The following is a 21,025-nucleotide window of genomic DNA, read 5'->3' on the forward strand; positions in this document are numbered from 1 at the left end:
GCTGCTCTAGTTTCACCAGAAGCGGCTTAGTCATGCTGGCCACATGACCCAGAAGCTGTATGCTGGCTCTCTCGGCCAATAAAGCGAGATGAGCGCCGCAACCCCAGAGTCGGCCACGACTGGACCTAATGGTCAGGGGTCCCTTTACCTTTACCTAGATGGCCATCTGTCATAGATGCTTTAGTTGAGATTCCTGCATTGCAGGGGGCTGGGCTGGAGGACTCTCAAAGTCCCTTCTAATTCTTACCATTCTGCGAATAGCTCAAAGATCGAGTTTCGGTTCCAGAATCCTCCTTTGATGCCCTCTCTGGGTTACAGTCCTGACCTTAAGTCTTCCTGAACCTTCAGACAAGGACATGATTACACTAGTTGACTATGCTCACTCTGCCTCCACATACCAATGATTCAGGGGTTATTTGTGAAATGTCTTACATAAAGAAAGCTCTGTGGCTCTTAGCAACATAACGCAAGCAGTGGATCTCGCAGGAGCAAGAATTTGCTGGGTGTGTGCAGCCCTATGCAGGCTGGATAGAGGTTAAAAAGAGAGGAAGCTTATAGTTGTGAAGTAGGGAAAATGGGATGTGATACAAAAGGGCATGTATGTGACTTTCTGATGTGTAAAGAATACAGCTTTTACTATGCTGTATTTCCTTGTGTGTCAGCAAGAGGCCCAAACGCTACTTGTATTTCACGGCTAATGCACTCTGTGAAGCCTTTGCAAATGGCTGACGTGTTTTTATGTTTTGCGTTAGTCAGGAGGCGAGGCTAAAACAGGCTCCCTACAAAATCCACCAGCAGCACATCCGTAACTGAAATCTAAGTGGTTTGTAATTGAGTTTATTCAGTGGCTGGTTGTAAAGTGAGATTGTAAAGTGGCTGGTTGTAAAGTGAGACCCTATCTGCCTGCGGACTGCCTCGCCAGAGTGGTGCATGCTCTGGTTATCTCCCGCTTGGACTACTGCAATGTGCTCTACGTGGGGCTACCTTTGAAGGTGACCCGGAAACTACAACTAATCCAGAATGGGGCAGCTAGACTGGTGACTGGGAGACCATATAACACCGGTCTTGAAAGACCTACACTGGCTCCCAGTACGTTTCCAAGCACAATTCAAAGTCTTGGTGCTGACCTTTAAAGCCCTAAACTGCCTCGGTCCAGTATATCTGAAGGAGCATCTCCACCTCCATCGTTCTGCCCAGACACTGAGGTCCAGCGCTGAGGGCCTTCTGGCAGTTCCCTCACTGCGAGAAGCCAAGTTACAGGGAACCAGGCAGAGGGCCTTCTCGGTAGTGGCGCCCTCCCACCAGATGTCAAAGAGAACAACAACTACCAGACTTTTAGAAGACATCTGAAGGCAGCCCTGTTTAGGGAAGCTTTTAGTGTTTGATGTATTGCGGTATTTTAATATTTTTTGGGAAGCTGCCCAGAGTGGGCGGGGTATAAATAATAAATTATTATTATTATTATTTCCCCAACCTTCTCTTTTCTCTCTTACAGGCTGAGGATCCTCAAAGACCATTTCACTTACTCCCTCTATGTCAACATCTGCCGTTCTCTCTTTGAAAAGGACAAACTGCTCTTCTCCTTCTGCCTAAACGTGAACCTCTTGAAGCATGATAAATTGGTTAGTGCCTCTAGGCAAATGACTCTGTATGGTGCCCCACATATAAATCTGCTAATCTGTTGGCGAGTCTACAGATGCCTCTCCCATTCTGTTCCATCTCCTCTCCTTCGTGGGAACGTCCTACCAACATCACCATGCGGTCAGATCTGGCGGCCTGGAGGCGAGTGGGCCACCAAGCAGACAACTGAGGTTGGGCAGCTCAATGCAATTGTTCAGACCAGGGCCAGGCCCCATGTTTGAGGGGCATGGCCTGTCCTGAAGCTGGTGGGATTGGGATCAGCTTGTCCTCTGGACAACAGGAAGTGGACAGGGACTCCTGGGGTGTAATCCTTCTACCTTTATACCTGTTAAAATTGTTCTTTGGCTGTGATATGGTACATAGCCCTGTTGTCATGTACTTGTTGATTCCTGGTATAGCATTCATTTTTCCTGCTGTTTACATGTATAGGGTTTGGCAGCTTTTCCCAGTTGGCTCTGGGACAGCTGGAGGAAGAGCCAAGCAGTAACCTAGTAGCTTACGCTAGGGGAGGCCTTACGGGATAATGACTGCCATCCTGCCATTGCAGGTTGAAATATACTCAGAGTCGAGAGTGGATTTCACGCTCTTTATTCAGCTCATAGTAGTGAGGAGGAATGGAAGTTCCCTCAGAATGTCTGCATTATATACATTATTTACACAATGGGCCCCACGTGATTGGCTAATTTAGGGATTCACCTGTAGGCCAATCAGGTTGCGGATTCACTTCCACCTGGAGCTGGATTGGGTGGCTCCTGTGGACCAATCAGACTGCTGCATTCTGGATCCTGTTGTTCTAGGACCAGTCAGACTGCTGCATTCTGAATCCTATTGTTCTAGGGCCAATCAGACTGCTGCATTCTGAATCCTACTGTTCTAGGACCAATCAGACTGCTGCATTTTGGATCCTATTCAACTCAGTCGATAACACAGGTTTTCAAGCCATTGCAGAGCTGATCCACAAAGTTAGCATGGCAGAGATATTCATGTGTGGGAGGCTGTGGTTTTTTTGGCAGGAACTTGGGGGAACTGAGTTCCTTTACCTTTTTAAAAAATAAAAAATAATTCTGTTTTTGTCTGGTGGGGCTGGAATGGATACCTGAACCAAAAATCCACCTATATCTGCAATCAGTAAAGTTGTGGCCATTTCTAATCCAGATCATTTGCTTGAGTTTATTAATCACATCTTACCTTTAGCCACTGCCTGGGGCGGGGGCACTGTGACTGGGCCCACAACAAACAAACAAACTTCATGGTGTGTTCCCCCACCCCAGAAAAACAGCACTGGGTGACTTGGTAAATGTCAGCTCCAAACTTTGGGTGATCTGTGGGCAACATGCATTTCATTGCCGCCATCCCCATTGTCTGTCCCCTTGCTCTCCTGTCTCCCCTTCCCGAACCCAGTTGGCTACATTGCCCAGGAGGAAGTCAAGGAGTAAAGGCTGCTACGCCACTGTGGCGGCCACACAGGGTCCCCGGACGTTTGACGGTCTATTGATCCCTGTGCCACCACTATGATCGCTTCCCCGCCGCCACCAGCCCGTTCCCCTCGGGTACACACTGAGTCCAGACAGTTGTTAACATTAAAACAAATAATCAAGTTTATTTTATAAGCATGAACAAGGTTATGGTTTCAGATCATTTTTCTTGACAGTTTCTTAATCTTAGTTTCTTTACCGGCCTATACCTTCCTAATAACTTCTAACTGATTATCCCAACTGTCTATCTGACTCCTCCTAACAGTTTCACTCACTCTCACACATCAAAACTAGACCAACCCACAGACTTATCCTCCCTCTTCCTTCTCCAACTCCCAACTCTCAACTCTAACTCCTCCCCTTGGGTTCCCAATGGCCAATCATTTCACACTCATTTAACCCTTTCCTTATGACCCACCTAGGAGGGCATACGCCACAGCAGCCTCATTGCTTCCAGCTTTGCAGAGGGCAAGAGTACAGGCAGCAATTCAAACAGGAAAGTGAAGGTTCAGGCGACTCTGAGGGTCAACAGCGGGCCCCTTACTGGTGATGTGGCTCTCATGGCATGGGTGTCCCTAATGCCGACCTGTTCACTCAAGTTCCCACAAGTCCTTAACACTGCATGTTTATTCTGTCTTAATTCACTGCAGATTGATGAGTCAGAGTGGAAGTTTTTGCTCACGGGAGGCATCGGCCTGGACAATCCCTACTCCAACCCTTGCCCTTGGCTCCCCACGAAATCGTGGGATGAAGTCTGCCGCCTTGACGACTTGCCAGCCTTCAGAAGCATTCGGAAGGAATTCGTGCGCTTGAAGGATGGGTGGAAAAACGTCTATGACAGTTTGGTTTGTTTCCCACCTTCATTCATTCCTTCTTGCTAGCTGCTCAGAACAAATACTGTATTTTTCGCTCCATAAGACGCACTTTCCGCCACCTAAAAAGTAAGGGGAAATGTGTGTGCATCTTATGGAGTGAATGCAGGGGGGAGGCAGGCAGGAAAAGCCCCCAAGAGCCGCACACAAGCTCCATGCGGCTCTTGCGGGCTTTTTCCAAGGAGGGAGATATTTTTTTTTCTTGATTTCCCTCTCTAAAAACTAGGTGCACCTTATGGTCCGGTGAGCCTTATGGAATGAAAAATACGGTATTCACTGCGCCCTCAGTGGTGGTGTTGTTGTTGTCTATCCTGTCAAAGAAAGATGTATCTTCTGAGATAACCGGGAATGCGGGGATGAGCAGTTTGCAAGTTTCGTAAGCAGATGGGTTTAGATGATACACCTTGTAGGGAAGAGAACATCACTACAAGTAATATTGTTTCCTTTTAAAGAAACGTTCTTTCAGAAATGTACATTCCTGTAAATTTTTATTTCTATTTTTCTGCATTCAATTGTATTGGTATGAATCTGGGGGGGGGGCAGGGGGCAGGTTCTCCTAAAAATATTGAGTACCAGATTCTCCACTACCCCCTAATTCCTAGAATTAGAATGTAGGAGATTACTAAATGCTTGAAGTCTTCACCCAGGTACAAGGGAGCGTAACTATGTGAAAAAGTGGGGTGAATCGGTTTCTTGGCCAAGAATTGCCTGGGGTGAAGAGTTGAATCTGGCCTTCATCAAAATGTACATACCACTCGATGGTGTGCAGTTTACAGAAAGAATAAAACGTTGAAATTCCCTATACAGTGGTACCTCGGGTTACATACGCTTCAGGTTACCTAGGCTTCAGGTTACTGACTCCACTAACCCAGAAATAGTACCTCGGGTTAAGAACTTTGCTTCAGGATGAGAACAGAAATTGTGTTCCGGCGGCGCGGCAGCAGTAGGAGGCCCCATTAGCTAAAGTGGTGCTTCAGGTTAAGAACAGTTTCAGGTTGAAAACGGACCTCTGGAACGAATTAAGTACTTAACCCAAGGTACCACTGTATTAGACAGTTGAAAAGAATTCAGAAGTTAATTAAGGTCAACAGTGCAGAAGAAGAAGAAGAAGAAGAAGAGTTTGGATTTGATATCCCGCCTTTCACTCCCTTTAAGGAGTCTCAAAGCGGCTAACATTCTCCTTTCCCTTCCTCCCCCACAACAAACACTCTGTGAGGTGAGTGAGGCTGAGGGACTTCAGAGAAGTGTGACTGGCCCAAGGTCACCCAGCAGCTGTATGTGGAGGAGCGGAGACGCGAACCCGGTTCCCCAGATTACGAGACTACCGCTATTAATCACTACACCACACTGGCTCCCAGAAGATTGCAACACGGAAGTTTCTACATGTGCTGGGCCAACTTGCCTCTACAAAAACGCTTCCAGCAGTGCAGTGGGGGGGGGGGGTTGCATGGTGTGTGGGTGCTACAGTGCTAAAAGATTGGTTTCTTACAAGTGCAGAACAAGGATTACGGGGCACCGGTAACAGTCCCAGTTCCGCAGATGGAAATGGTTGAAGGGGGCATGCTTGGAGTAAGGCAGTAAACTGGACACAAGCTGTTACACCTTCAGCTTGGTCAGGTTGCAAATCGTCAGCCAGTGCAGATCTGTGGGAAGAGGTGCCATATGCTATCAGGGTCTGTCTCCTTTCAGCAGCCGGGCTGCAGCTGTCAGGGACCGTGCTGAGGAGGGCTGCACTGAGGAAGAATGGGGGGGCACCCCCTATTCGTGATTTGGATCCTCAATCTTCCCAGGAGCTGGGGGACAGTATAGATTTGGAACAATGGTTTGCAGATGGACATAGTTCAGAAGGTAGAAGCTGGGAAATACCGGATGGGGAACAGCTAGGAGAAGAAGCACTGGGAGAGAGAGGGTTAACAGATTCCCTGTCTTTGGACAGCATTGCTCCTCTCAGCCCAAGGTCAAGAAGAGCTGAGAAAGTGGCAGAACAGAAACCACAGAGGGTATAAACTCAGATTACAATATGTAGGAGTGTTGTAGATTAATACGGGTGTGAGCCTTAATTGGGAGCACCGCCGTTTCTAGGAGATGGGTTCTTTGTTCTCTCGCTGTGATTATTAAAGTTTCTAACTGGTAAGAAGACTCCTTTTCCTTTGTTCTGCTTATCTACTGCCACGGGGGGGGGGGGGAGGAAGCCTGATGGCAGAATTCTGCACTAACTGGAGCTTTCAAGGACAGGGAAAGCCAATCATAGTGTTTTTGTTTCGCTTGCAGGAACCTCATCACGAGGCATTTCCTGAGGAGTGGCAAGACAAAATGGGGGAGTTCCAAAGGATGCTCATCATTCGCTGCTTAAGACCTGACAAAGTAAGTGCGGTCAACTCATGTGCCAGGACACTGGCGCGGGCAGAGTTTCGAAGGTCCTGTTGTATGTATGACACAATCGTGTTAGTTTAATCTTCCTTCAGATAGGGTTTCCATATTTCAAGAAGTAAAAATTCGGACACAAAAGTTGGGGGAAATTTCAAAAAATGTGGACATTTTGCCGATTTCCCGAAATTCTCCCCCGGACGCTAATTCCATCATTAGAATCCCAGGAAGATCCAGATGCATGACAACCCCACCTTAAGACATGGGTTGCGACATTGTGATGCAATGCCCCATGTGCACACACATGCACACAATTGTCTGGTTGCTTCCTCTATTGTAGCATGCGCTAAAATGTGGTCCACTATAGTGAGTCCTGCCATAGTTTTTAGACAAAAGGCGGGGGGGGGGGCAGGGGTAATGAACACTAAGTTTGCCAGGTTCCTCTTGCTTAAAAAGTACCAAACTGGCAGGGTTAAATCCATCCCCTTTTCAATCTTTTGTCTGTTTGGCTGGCACCTCCATTATAAACTTTTAGGTGCCAGGCAAAAATGTTCCTTAATAATAATAATAATAATAATAATAATAATAATAATAATAATAATAAATTTATTATTTATACCCCGCCCATCTGGCTGGGTATCCCCAGCCACTCTGGGTGGCTTCCAACAAAACACTAAAATACAATAACCTATTAAACATTAAAAGCTTCCCTAAACAGGGCTGCCTTTAGATGTCTTCTAAAACTTTGGTAGTTATTTTTCTCTTTGACATCTGGTGGGAGGGCGTTCCACAGGGCGGGTGCCACTACCGAGAAGGCCCTCTGTCTGGTTCCCTGTAACCTCACTTCTCGCAGTGAGGAAACCCTCAGAAGGCCCTCGGTGCTGGACCTCAGTGTCCGGGCAGAACGATGGAGGTGGAGACGCTCCTTCAGGTATACTGGACCGAGGCCATTTAGGGCTTTAAAGGTCAGCACCAACACTTTGAATTGTGCTCGGAAACGTACTGGGAGCCAGGCCTTTAGCTGATTGACATCCAATGCCCTCTTAAAATGTGTTGGGGAGAGAGGGGTTATTGGGTTGTTCTTGTTCTTGTTTTTATTATGTGATTTTATATTGTGAACCACCCTGAGACCTGCGGGTATAGGGCGGTATACAAAATTAATTAACAACAATACCTTCCAGAGGTCCATTATTTCCTTGCCCACCTCATTTCAAAATTACGGAAGCTGACTTTAGTGTGCAGTGTTGTCTGAAATGTCTTATTCTGAGATACTGCTGCCTCACCCTTACAGATCAGTGTGCGGCAAATGGTCTTCTGATTTATTTTTCCGTTTCGTGCAACTTGAAGGTTAGTCTTGCAATACGCTAAAAATAGAAACTACATAACAGTGAAAGTGGGCAGCCTGCCAGCTGCGCTTAAGTAAGGCCTCAGGTATGTAGGAGCGCCAGAATTCATATGCTCCCTTTGATCTGCAGGAGCAAAGTTAGCAAAGCTTTGGACCACTGGCAGTGAGAGATGACCCGGTGAAATTAACAGGCAAAACTAACTTAGGTCCATTAATTTCAGTGGGTCTCCTCTGAGTAGGACATAGCTGGACGCCACACTTTATTGCCCTCCACTCTGAAGGGATATCTGCTGCACTGTAAGGATGAAAAGGAAAGTGACGTGAGGTTCATTAGTTTGCTTTGCATTGCCTTATCCCCCAATACAGCAAGTTCACCGATGGTATAAAAGGTTAAGGGGCCCCTGACCATTAGGTCCAGTCATGGGATCCCATTTTTAGGGAAAGAGGGCACCTTTTTCAGTCTTTATGGTTCGACATCCAGGAGGCAAATACCTTGCCAATCTACTTCAAGTCACCCAGAGATCCAGCACCAGATCCCCATTTATCTTCTGCCTACTCCTGATCTATAGGGTTCCTAATAGCTAGAAAATAAAACCTCTAGGATTTGTAACAGCTACAAGATAAAACCACATTATGATGCAGGATTTGGGGCAGGCAGGCGAGCAACAGAGCGTAGCTTAAATCCTCTTCATCCTTAATCTGCAAGGATACTGTCAAAAGAGACAAGCAAAAATGCTATTGAGATGAGAAGAGAATTTTCTCTTTGGGGGTTTAAGTACTTTTGCTCACTTAAAAAAGAAGAAGCTTAAAACATTATTTAGGTTATATGCATACTTATGTGGAGTAAGTCCTCCTAAACTCAGTAGCACTTACTGTGAATATGCATATTTGACCTACAAGATGGTTTTCTTATTTTTTAATTCAGTAGATTTACTTTTTCAGGAGTACGCTTGCAGTTCTCTTTAAAAGGCCAGGATCGTGCAAAGGTTCTCAAGTGATTCTCATACTCGTGCATCTCTCTAAATTCAAGCAGGCACTTGGAGTTTGAGTTCATCTCGCTCAGTACAGCCTCCATTTCAGAAACCAATTCTGTGACTTTTAGCAGCGTTCCTCTGGCATGACTTACCTCTTTATATATAAGGTTCGACATTAAGCTGCATTAAGCTGACTTGGTTGGTCTCACCTGTGAACATCAGCATAAATGAGAGAGGGAGAATTGCACCCAAAGCAAAATGCAGTCGTCAAAAGAGGAAAACTGTGGCCAAAAATTAAGAAAGATAGCCCAGTAGCCAAGCCCTGTTTGGTTTGTTCTGTTCTTTTATTTTAAATATTTCCACTCTGCTTTTCAGCCCAAAGAAAAGGCTCTTAGAGTGACTTAGCATGATAAATAATAGGTAAAAAAGGTAAAGGACCCCTGGACGGTTAAGTCCAATCAGAGGCGACTGTGGGGTTGCGACGCTCCTCGCTTTGCAGGCCGAGGGAGCCAGTGTTTGTCCACAGATAGCTTTCTGGGTCATGTGGCCAGCATGACTAAACCACTACTGGCGCATGGAGGTCCATGACGAGTGCCAGAGTGCATGGAAATGCCGTTTACCTTCCTGCCACAGCAGTACCTATTTATATACTTGCACTGGTGTGCTTTAGAACTGCTAGGTTGGCAGGAGCTGGGACAGAGCAATGGGAGCTCACCTCATCGTGGAGGTTCGAACTGCTGACCTTCGGATTGGGAAGCCCAAGAGGCTTGGTGGTTTAGACCACAATGCCACAATAAAACACAGCACAACAACACAACACAACACAACACAACACAACACAACACAACACAACACAACACAACACAACACAACACAACACAACACAACACAACACAACACAACACAACACAACACAACACAACACAACACAACACAACACAACACAACACAACACACAAAAGGAAAATGGCTTGCTGGGAGAAGGGGGAAAACCCCTCAGGCACTAGTTTTCAGTTACAAGGTTTTCCTAAGTTTTCTTTCTGGTGGGAAGGGAGAAAGCAAGCCCACTACAACTGTTCTTTCTCTGGCTGATTATTTTTATATTGTGAAATAATCCATGGTCCTGAAGGCAAAGGGACGTTTTTAATGTTTGATGAGCAGGGTATAAATCATAAATCATCATCATCATCATCACACTAGATTCCTAGTGCCACTACTGTGTTGCTTTATAGTGGGTTTTGTTTTAAAAGACCCTTGAGTTTTGGGTGGCCATCCAGCTGTCCAGTTGACCTCAGTGTGAGTCCACTTAGCAAAATCCCTATATAAGTGGCCTATAGGGTGTAGCTCAAATTAAATCCTACTCTGTTCAGTGAGGCTTACTGTTAAAGCATTGGTGAGAAGGACTGTAAACAGTTTACCTGGAATCAAGTCTCATTGACTTTCAGCAGGGCCCACTTTCTGATAAGTAGGCTTGATACTGCAGATAGACACACACGCACACACACACACACACAACCTTTCGGTTAACAGGGCATGCAGATATCTTCTAAACTGGGGAGTAATTTAGTCTGCAACCCTCAACCCATTTGCCTGGGAAATCAGCGCAACTTACTTCTGAGTCGGCACGTATAGGATTGTGCTGTTTATCACCTTTATTGGCTACCGTCCTAGCACCATTTAATGACAAAATACTACATGCAAATTCAGTTCTGTGACTTTAACGGTCTCTTTGCACCCCAACGTTATGCACTTTGTAAATCAGAAGTAAGTTCTGCTGACTCTTGAGCTCATTGGCACTTATTCTCAACCCGGGAATGTTGTATACCAGAGTTTCCTAAACTTGGTTCTCCACCGGTTTTTGGACTACAATTCCCATCATCCCTGACCGCTGGTGCTCCTAGCTAGGGATGATGGGAGTTGTAGTCCAAAAACAGCTGGAGACCTAAGTTTGGGAAACCCTGGTGCATGGCATTCAAACCTTACCATTGAACCGGCACATGTCTACTCAGAGGTAAACCCCAAGGAGTTCAATGGCACTTACTTTCCAGATAAATGTGTGTAGGATTGCAGCTTCATTGTGTTTTTATAAGGGATACAGTGGTGCCTCGCAAGACGAAATTAATCCGTTCCATGAGGCTCTTCGTATAGCGGTTTTTTCGTCTTGCGAAGCAAGCCCATTGACAGCTTAGCGGATTAGCGCTATTAGCGGTTTAGCGGCTTTTAGCGGATCAGCTGGTAAGCGGCTTATCAGCGGATCAGCTGATAAGCGGCTTAGGGCTTAGGAAAAGGGGGGGGGAGGGAAAAACCCCCGCAGGAACTCACAAGACATTTTCGTCTTGCGAAGCAAGCCCATAGGGAAATTCGTTTTGCGAAGCGCCTCCAAAACGGAAAACCCTTTCGTCTAGCGGGTTTTCCGTCTTGCGAGGCGTTCGTCTTGCGGGGCACCACTGTATGCTAGTCTATCTATTCTGGTACATTCAGTGCTGGATTTACATATAAGCTAAACAAGCTGTAGCTTGGGGCCCCACTCTCTTGGGGCCTCCAAAAAAATGTAAAGAAAACAACAACTGGATGTACATTTCCAAAATATAAGATAAAAAACAAGTAAAATAAAACCTACATATAGCTACAGTGTTTTGTGTTGTGTAGGCTCCTATGATGTTAGTAATGGGCCCTGCCTGCTGGCCTGCTCCCTAAAATATCACTGGTTTGCTCATTTCTATATATAGGGTGCCTACATTCTGCATGTGCAAATGGCTTTAGATACCTATTAGGTCCACAAATTACCATATAGCATATATTCAATACAAAAAACAGGGGCGATTTGTTGTTGACAAAGGACAGCTGGACATATGAAGGGCCCCATTACCTTCAGTAGCTTAGGGCCTCATTAAACCTAAATCCAGCCCTGGGTACATTGTGCAGGTGTGTGTGTGTGTGTGTGTGTGTGTGTGTGTGTGTGTGTGTGTGCTGCACCTGAGAGCAGATGCAAAGGAGACTCCTTTATCTTTAAGACTTATATACCAGAGGGATTCAGCGGGTATACTTCCTGTATACCTGAAGGAGCATCTCCAACCCCATCGTTCAGCCCGGACACTGAGATCCAGCGCTGAGGGCCTTCTGGCGGTTCCCTCATTGCGAGAAGTGAGGTTACAGGGAACCAGACAGAGGGCCTTCTCGGTAGTGGCGCCGTCCCTGTGGAACACCCTCCCTTCAGATGCGAAGGAAATAAGCAGTTATCCTATCTTTAAAAGACATCTGAAGGCAGCTCTGTTTAGGGAAGTTTTTAATATTTAATGCTGTACTGTTTTTAATGTTTGATTGGGAGCCACCCAGAGTGGCTGGGGAGACTCAGCCAGATGGATGGGTATTATTATTATTATTATTATTATTATTATTATTATTATTATTAATTATTCTCTCATTCCTTCATGACAAGCGGCAATTGCATAAGCATCTTTCCTCAGACACAGGTCTGGGAATTGGGTTCAGCACATCCATGCTAGAGTGACAAGCGTTTTCCTGATTTGGTGTTTCGGAGGTGTGTTGTAGAGAGTTCTGAGGGAACTTATGTGAAGCTCTTTGAACACATGCTGTATAAATGCTAGGCACTGATATATTTTTTATTTCTTTATGGGACACAGTATCTGGCATCTTGAATAGCTGCCTCACAGAAATCAAGAAGCCAAACTGAGCAAGATTTAACCCCCACCCATCAGTTGGCAAGTAGGTGTTAAATCCTACTCAAAACCAGTTTCCTGGGGCGACTAGGCCTGTGCACAGCTTTTGCAGGATTGATGAATCATGGTTTCAGAGATGGCCTTGTGGATGAACTTGGACTGGAGGTTTCCCCACCCTGTGCTAGAATGACAAAGTGCTTTAATCCACTTTAACTGAGGAAACTTAATTTGCAGCATGTGCTTGAATACCTCCTGCAAAATCCTGACAGTCTAGAAGCCTCCTTGGAAGTTTGCAGAATGGTGCATCTCTTTCTTCCGCCTTGCTATTTTATTCCTTTTCCAATGTGCAACATCAACTTCTTTTCTTAGAATCATAGAATCATAGAGTTGGAAGAGACCACAAGGGCCATCGAGTCCAACCCCCTGCCAAGCAGGAAACACCATCAGAGCACTCCTGACATATGGTTGTCAAGCCTCTGCTTAAAGACCTCCAAAGAAGGAGACTCCACCACACTCCTTGGCAGCAAATTCCACTGTCGAACAGCTCTTACTGTCAGGAAGTTCTTCCTAAAGTTTAGGTGGAATCTTCTTTCTTGTAGTTTGGAACCATTGCTCCGTGTCCGCTTCTCTGGAGCAGCAGAAAACAACCTTTCTCCCTCCTCTATGTGACATCCTTTTATATATTTGAACATGGCTATCATATCACCCCTTAACCTCCTCTTCTCCAGGCTAAACATGCCCAGCTCCCTTAGTCATAAGGCATCGTTTCCAGGCCTTTATTTTTAACATTCATAAAAGGGTGAAAAGAGAAAAGGTACTCTTTTCCGTATCTCGTCATTTCTACACATGACCGATGTATGTTTGTATTAAACGGCTGGCTGTGAATGATCATCACTGGAGAGTTCATTACAAATGCATGGGCTTATTTTGCCTCTCATCTTAAAACGGATTGTTGCTTAAAACCGTATCTTTGAATTTAAAGGTGACCTCGTTTCCTTTCCCTCTTACTTGATTTTTTCAGATTATTCCAATGGTGCAGGAGTTTATCACTGGAAACCTGGGGCGTATGTTTATCGAACCACCTCCTTTCGACTTGTCCAAGGCATTTGGTGACAGTCATTGCTGTGCTCCACTGATTTTTGTGTTGTCTCCTGGTGCAGACCCTATGGCCGCTCTTCTCAAGTTTGCAGATGATCAGGTGCGTTGAGGACCATTACAATGGCACTCTTTGTAGGTGCAAAGTTTTAAAGCGGGGTTTACTCTTTCTCTTCTTCTTTTTTAAAAAATATTTATTTATTTTTATCAATAGAAATTTACAGTCAAAAAAGTTTTATGGTCATTTTGTGAGATTCTCTGAATCTCGTGATTCCCCCCATCCCCTACATGGGTCCTTATTACAATAATTAAAACTACATAACTACATCTCAATACGTTCTCCACTATTTTCATTTTTCCAAATTGTCCATAATCTTCGTTACTTTACAAGTGCTTCTTATAGTCCAGCTAAAGTTTTGATGTAAATTATAAATCATCCTCCCCCCCCCCATTCCTTTTTAAAGTCCTTGTCTTCTTGGTTCCTGAGTCTCCCAGTTAGTTTTGCCATTTTGGCATAGTCCAGCAGTTTGGATAGCCATTCTTCCCTCTGTGTTATTGCTTCTTTCCATTTTGGGGCTAGTAGCATCTGTGCAGCTGCTGTTGTGTACATGAAAAGTATTTTCTGGTCTTTTGGAATCTCGGTACAGTCATACCTTGGGTTGAATGTGCTTCGGGATGAGCGCATTCGAGTTGTGCTCCACGGCAACCCGGAAATAATGGAGCGTGTTACTTCCGGGTTTCGCCACTTGCGCATGCGCAGACGCTCAAAATGACATCACGCGCATGCGCAGAAGCGGCGAAAAGCCACGCGCACGTGCGCAGACGTGCCATCACTAATTACGTTTGCTTCTAGATGCGAACGGGGCTCCAGAATGAATCCTGTTCGTGTCTAGAGGTACCACTGTAATTCCTAATAAATAAGGCTTCTGCTTTATTAACAAAAGTTATTTTAAACATTTTTAAAAATTCATTGTGTACCATTTCCCAAAATCCTTTAGTTGTCTTACATGTCCACCACATATGAAAAAGATGCCTTCCTTTTCCTTACATTTCCAACAAATATTTGAACTTGTTCTATACATTTTTGATAATTTAGTAGGAGTGAAGTACCATCGACACATCATTTTCATGTTATTTTCTTTCAGCGTACAACACACTGTAAATTTTAAATCTATTTTCCAAAGACTTTCCCAATCTGCCATTTGTATATTATATCCCAAGTCCTTAGTCCAGTTTATCATAACCGATTTAACCTGTTCATCATACCCTTCCTCAGTCATTGTTCATGGGCCTCCTTCCCCATTGTAGTGAATTATGGAAGCTCCATGTGTGTGTTGGAGCACCTGAATATGAAACCAACTGCTGGATGTGAAAGGCTTTGCTACTCTGGATCTCACACGTAGGCGTAATGACTCATTATGGGCTTAAACCTTTGCAGAGTTATCGATCTTCCCTTTCATATGTATTCAGGCCAAGGACACGGCCCTTTGCTTATCTCCAAATGTCAGGGCAGTTTTGCCTGTAATCGTTAATCTCCCTAGACTTGGGCTCACCCAGATAGACACCCAAATAGACGCACTTGGTGGATGTGCATTGTCCTAATGGGTGTTACATCACTCGCTGCAGTAGATAGACATCTCCTTGTACTTAAGTGGATCTGCCGTGGGGGTGTTGATAATCACTGCGGCAGATCTGTTTTTCAGGTTTGCACACCTCGCTCTCTGCAGGGTGGTGCTCTACTTTTGATGCCCTCATATCATGCCACCTCAGTGCCCTCCCTTATCTCGCTTCCATTTTTGTTTCCTGGGGAAGAAACCAGGAGCCCGTCATGCATACCGGCTTTCCATATCAAATGTACCATTGTCCCCGTTCCACCTTGGTTATTTTATAAATGAATCGGAATCAGAAGAATCTTTATTTGCAGCAGCCACTAGCCATAGCAATAAAATAAAATGTACTGAAGACAGGGGTAAAAACTTAACTATAGAAAATAAATTTTGGGGGTTTACATCAGGGGTGTCCAACAGGTCGATCGCAATCTACTGGTAGATACCTGGGAGGTTTTGGTAGATCATGGTCGATCACAGGGTCCCTTTCCTTATTGTTGGTAAAATAGAATCCGGCCCCTCCCCCTCCCCCCACCCTCCATTCTTGGAAGATCTGCAGAACGGCAGATGGAGTACAGTCATACCTCGGGTTGAAATAGCTTCGGGATGAATATTTCCGGGTTGCACTCCGTGGCGACCTGGAAGTAACGGAGCGCATTACTTCCAGGTTTCGCCGCTTGTGCATGCGCAGACACTCAAAATGATGTCATGCACATGCGTGGAAGCGGTGAAACGCGACCTGCACACGTGCAGATGCGTCTTAAGTTTACTTCAGGATGCGAATGGGGCTCCGGAATGGATCCCATTCATATCCAGAGGTACCACTGTATACTCATTGAGGCTGTTTGTTTTCCCCCAAAAAAGTGCTGTCCTCCACCCTAAAAAAATCAGAACTTTGCCCTGAACCTCTAAAAAATGGGGCTGTCCTCAACAGCTCAACAGCTTTGCCTTGAACCCCAAAATGATTGTTGCCAGTATATCACTGCCAGTTTTTAATTCTGTGATTAGAATTACCCCTGGTTTACATCAATAATCAAATAATAGATATTATTCTAATTGCCCCTGCTAAAAACCTTGCAGTTTTTGCTGTCGCCTGATCATCTTGATCTGCTAAAAGAAAGGACACAGTAGCAATGGTTGAGCAACCCGGCGTGGAGAATAATAGAAGGGTAATAATAACCTCATTCCTCAAATCTTTATAAAGAGCGCAAGCCAGAAGCACATGAGCCACTGACTCAACACTGCCATCTCCACAAGGACATAACTGTTTTCCTAGTGAATTTTTGTTTTGTTTTGTTATGCTATGAATGCATTTCTTAACTGACACAGAGAAATTAGGTTTTGTTGTGGTGTTGTTGTTTGAATGGCAAGGAGGGGAGTGCGAGCAGCTCGTGGGATGAGGGCTGCCACTCTTCTGCCCCTCACAATGCTCTAGCCATGAGCATGTCACAGAAATGGTCCCTCCGTGTGGACAGCATATTAGCAGAACTGGCCTTGTTTGTGTTGAGGGGTGTGTTCCTTTCAGCAGAGCATAGCCTCCCCCAGGTGATAGAAAACTACTGCTGAGGGTGAGGCTTTTGATATGAAAGGTTCACGTTGGGTGGAAAGGAGTTGGAGAATCTTATCAGCAACCCCGACAACTCAGTAAACAAAAGGAAATGAGAGAGACTTTCATGTGACCTTTGCTGATGTCGGCTGCATTGGATTAATGTGGAGCCTTCTCCTTGACGGGCTGACATCACATTGTTCAGCGACACTGTTATGTACTGAGTTGAATAGGATCCAAAATGCAGCAGTCTGATTGGTCCTAGAACAATGCAGCAGTATGATTGGTCTGCAGGAGCCACCCAATCCAGCTCCAGATGGAAGTGAATCCACAACCTGATTGGCCTACTGGAATTAGCCAATCACGTGCAGCCCATTGTGTAAATAATGCATATAAAGCAGATACTTTGGGGGAAATTCCATTCCTTCTTACCACTATGAGCTGAATAAAGAGCATGAAATCCACTCTCGACTCTGAGTATATTTCAGATACTCTCTTCAGCAGCTGTGGAATTGTAGCCGTTCTTGTGTTACGGCGACAGTATTATTCCCTGCCCCTCACTCACTGAACGTTTTGTATGTGCAGGGCTTCGGGGCTTCAAAGTTGACCTCTTTGTCGTTGGGCCAAGGCCAAGGCCCCATCGCCATGCGCATGATCGAGAAGGCGGTGAAGGAAGGAACATGGGCAGTCCTGCAGAACTGCCACCTGGCAACCTCGTGGATGCCGACCCTGGAAAAAGTCTGCGAGGTAGCAAATGCTGTCAGTAGTCACTACGACACCTGATGTCAACCTTTCAGTACCAATGGGATGCTAGGGCTCCTGGGTTCCTGCAGGAACTTCTCCCGGGGGCGGGCCGGCCAAGGGAGGGAGCAGGCTGGTTTGTCACATAGAAAAATAAATAAACGAGAATGGTGCTTGCCTGTTTTGCCACATATCTTACGTTCTACAAATACTGGAAACTTACTTTTTGATTTCAGGCGAAAGCTGGGACTCTGGGGGCTGTGGTTCACTTGGGGGGGTGTTTGCCATTCCAAATATTCACTTATAGAGGTGTGCATGTGAAGGCACACAGGCACACACACTTTTGGGGTGTGCAAGGATGTGCTGGTTCACTTCAATAGAGGTAGCAAACTCTTGCCTGCAAAGGAACGTAAGTGCTGGCTCATCCCCTCTCTTGGGACAAATTGGGAGAACTCCACATCCACAATAGAATGCCTGTGTCTGGAACGGGAGACCCAGCTTAGAGAACTGTTTGACCCAAGAAGAGATTCCAAACGTTTTGAAATCAAAACGAGCTTAGCACAACCATTGATCAAGAGGTTTTGCAATTTCCTTTTGTAAAACTCACGCAGAGGCCAGTATGTGTTTGAAAGATGCAGAGGCCTTTGCGAGAAAGGTTTTGACGCACCTGAAACCTCAGCTTCCATCCTCACCGAGTCCTTACACAGAATATTTTCCCCTTCTAGGAACTAAATCCGGACACAACGCACCCCGATTTCCGTCTTTGGCTCACGAGTTACCCATCACCCAACTTCCCTGTTTCTGTGCTTCAGAATGGAGTGAAAATGACCAACGAGGCCCCCAAAGGCTTGCGGGCGAATGTGATCCGTTCCTATCTGATGGACCCCATCTCCGACCCAGAGTTTTTTAACAGCTGCAAAAGGCCTGTTAGTACCTTCCTTATTAGCCTGGTTTCCTCCTCCTCCTCGTAAAGCAACTGAAACAGACCCTGGCAGTTGTTTTTTGTGTTTGCTGGTTTAAAACCCGCCGAGCGAAATAGCCCTCCTTCTCTGCACTGAAGTCGGCAGTTGATTACCAGCTCCCGGGATGCAGTAATAGAGGATTTTATTAAAATTTTATTTTTATTTTACCGCCAAGCTTCATTCCGTCTCCGCCAAGCTTTGGCGGTGGTGCCATTAATAATATAGCTTCCCATTTAAAAAGTCGGGAGGAAGTAGTTTTCACGACACAAATCTGCAAGGCAGGGGAGAAATTCCTGTTGCAAAAGAATAGCTGAGCCGTGCACTGCTGAGAATCAAATCTTTAATCGCAGGCATTAAAATGCTGGCTCCATAGAACTGGGGGAGCTAAAATGGCCATATGGGTTGATGGATGGTGCTCATAAACACTTCCTTTAGAATAACAGCTCAAACTAGGGAGCCACCTGCTGTTTTCATAATTAGGTTTCGGAGAGCGGATGTGCTTGACCCAAGATAATTTCCATGATAGGTGTCGTAATTAAGAACCGGAGACGGTTGCGCTTAAACCGAGGCTATGATCCTTTTCTGCTTTCCTGGCAATTAAAAAAACAAATCCCTAAAACTTTTTAGATGGGGGGGGGGACCTCACCCTGATCGTTGCTTTTGAGCAGGAAGAGAAAAGATGCAGGAAAGGAGGAGCGAGATGGCGTTTTAGCATGGTAATGTTGTTGTGCCATAGTTTGTCAAAAAGGAAGGCATTGTGCGGCATTTTCCAAAGCCCCAAACCTTTTATTTTGGCCCATTCTTTCTCCGAGCACCTCTGATATCATCCGATGACTTGCTGCAATTCATCAAAGTATCCTGGGAGATCTGGATTGAATGCTTGGCTTAAATGGTCCTGTGGCTCTGCTTTCTTCTGGACAGATTTTAGGGACAGCTGCACACTGTAGGCACCTTTTCTTGGTAGCCAGTGGCATGCAATGAATTTTTTTAATAGGGGAACAGTTAGGTCCAGAGGCAAGGGCGATTGGGGGCAGGCGGACAGCGGCAACGTTGTGCATGTGATGTTGTGATGTCATGTGTGAGAGCATCGTGCCTCCTTCCTTAAACCGAACAGGAGCTTCCTAGGCTTTGGGAAGGAGGCACCAGGTCTCTTGAAAGGAGGCTGGAGCCCTCCTGCCTCCTTCCCAAAGCCGGGTGGACATTGAGAAGGTGGTGGGAGGGCTCTTGGACCCCGTCAGAGCACTGTGCCTCCCTCCCTAAACAGGGCAGAAACTTCCTGGGCTTTGATGTCAGGGAAACATTTAGGGGACTAGCCTAGTCCCCCTAGCACATCATTGTTGGAAACTATCTTTGAAGAATTGGTACTTAAGATGTAGATCAGTTTGACTGCTGCACAAACTATGATGTTGGGTCCGCCCATTTGCTATGTGAAATGGCTGAGACTGCTGGTTAATATATTTTGCATTTGCTTTATTTCTGTACAACGTCATAAAGATGCTCAAACTACCCGAGGCAGCAGATGGGTCTGTTTCAACATGGGCCAGCCTCAGTTATGTAGGACTGGTTTTTACAGCTAGAGAAGGTGTACCAGAGAGGTGTGCTGAGCCCTCCTCTACCCACCCATGGCTTACCTCCGGGTATTACTTTTCCTCAGCTAGACACCACTACTCAGTGAGTTGAGAGCCAGTGTAGTATAGTGGTTAGAGCACCTGGGGGACCATGGTTCAAATCCCCACTTGCTTATGAAGATCACTGGGTGACCTTGGGCCAGTCATAGTCACCCAGCCTAACGTACCTCGCAGGGTTGTTTGAGGATTACAGGGGGAGGAAAGGGTAATAATTAATTAATTAATTAATTAATTAATAATAATAATAATAATAATTTTATTTATACCCTGCCAATCTGGCTCGGTTTCCCTAGCCACTCTGGGTGGCTTACAGCATATATAAAAACATTAAAAAACTGGGATGTAAATGTAGTAATATGGAATGGCCTCACACGTGCCACAGAACTTCCCTCCCTCCCCAAATTTCCCCTGGAGGGTTGGGGAAACCCCCAGAGCAGATTATTTTTAGGGTGGCTGCAATGGGTATACCGGGGGGGAGGGGGAGAGAGAGGGGGGGGAGAGGGAGTCCCATTGGGCAAAGCAGAAGTCATTCTGTTCAAGCAAAGACATTGTTGAAGACAACCAAGAGAATGGGCGGAAATTCATGGTGAAGATCTGATGTAGGTATGGCCATCTAAACTTCCCAAATTTCGTGTAACGCGTTGCGAGGAGGCACTATCCAATAAGAACAAGATCTCAGCTTCTACTTCTGTCTCCTTGGAGAAAGTCACTGGTATAAAGACACGAGTAATAAAAGTAAATAATCACGGGAGATCTTTTGGTCATACAGCTGAGAATCGTGAGAAAGAGGAAAGTTCTCAATGAATCAGATGTTGTCACCCCCACCCCCTGTTGTTGTTATTTTTTACTATTTTAGAGTGAGTTCAAGAAGCTTTTGTATGGCCTCTGTTTCTTTCACGCGTTGGTCCAAGAGAGGCGAAAATTCGGACCCCTGGGTTGGAATATTCCTTATGAGTTCAACGAGACCGACCTGCGGATCAGCGTGCAGCAGCTGAACATGTTCCTCAATCAATACGAGGTACTGCAAAGATCAGAAGGGTTTGCCAGCTTTATAAATAAGCCTCCATATTGCTAGCCTGCGAAATCTTTACT

At 45.5% G+C, this 21,025-nt stretch overlaps 1 protein-coding gene across 1 annotated transcript in view; it reads left to right on the forward strand.

Annotated features, from left to right (window-relative positions):
* The window catches only part of DNAH7 (dynein axonemal heavy chain 7), a 147,073-nt gene that overhangs the window by 114,554 nt on the left and 11,494 nt on the right, over nt 1-21,025 (forward strand). Inside the window, exons 51-57 of the mRNA XM_081849027.1 lie at nt 1,496-1,622; nt 3,767-3,961; nt 6,260-6,352; nt 13,376-13,552; nt 17,188-17,349; nt 18,069-18,269; nt 20,790-20,951. Coding sequence (XP_081705153.1) covers nt 1,496-1,622; nt 3,767-3,961; nt 6,260-6,352; nt 13,376-13,552; nt 17,188-17,349; nt 18,069-18,269; nt 20,790-20,951 — 1,117 coding nt within the window. The remainder of the gene's footprint in view (nt 1-1,495; nt 1,623-3,766; nt 3,962-6,259; nt 6,353-13,375; nt 13,553-17,187; nt 17,350-18,068; nt 18,270-20,789; nt 20,952-21,025) is intronic.

Source organism: Podarcis erhardii (genome assembly GCF_964252035.2).
Source record: "Podarcis erhardii genome assembly, chromosome: 1".
Lineage (NCBI taxonomy): Eukaryota > Metazoa > Chordata > Lepidosauria > Squamata > Lacertidae > Podarcis > Podarcis erhardii.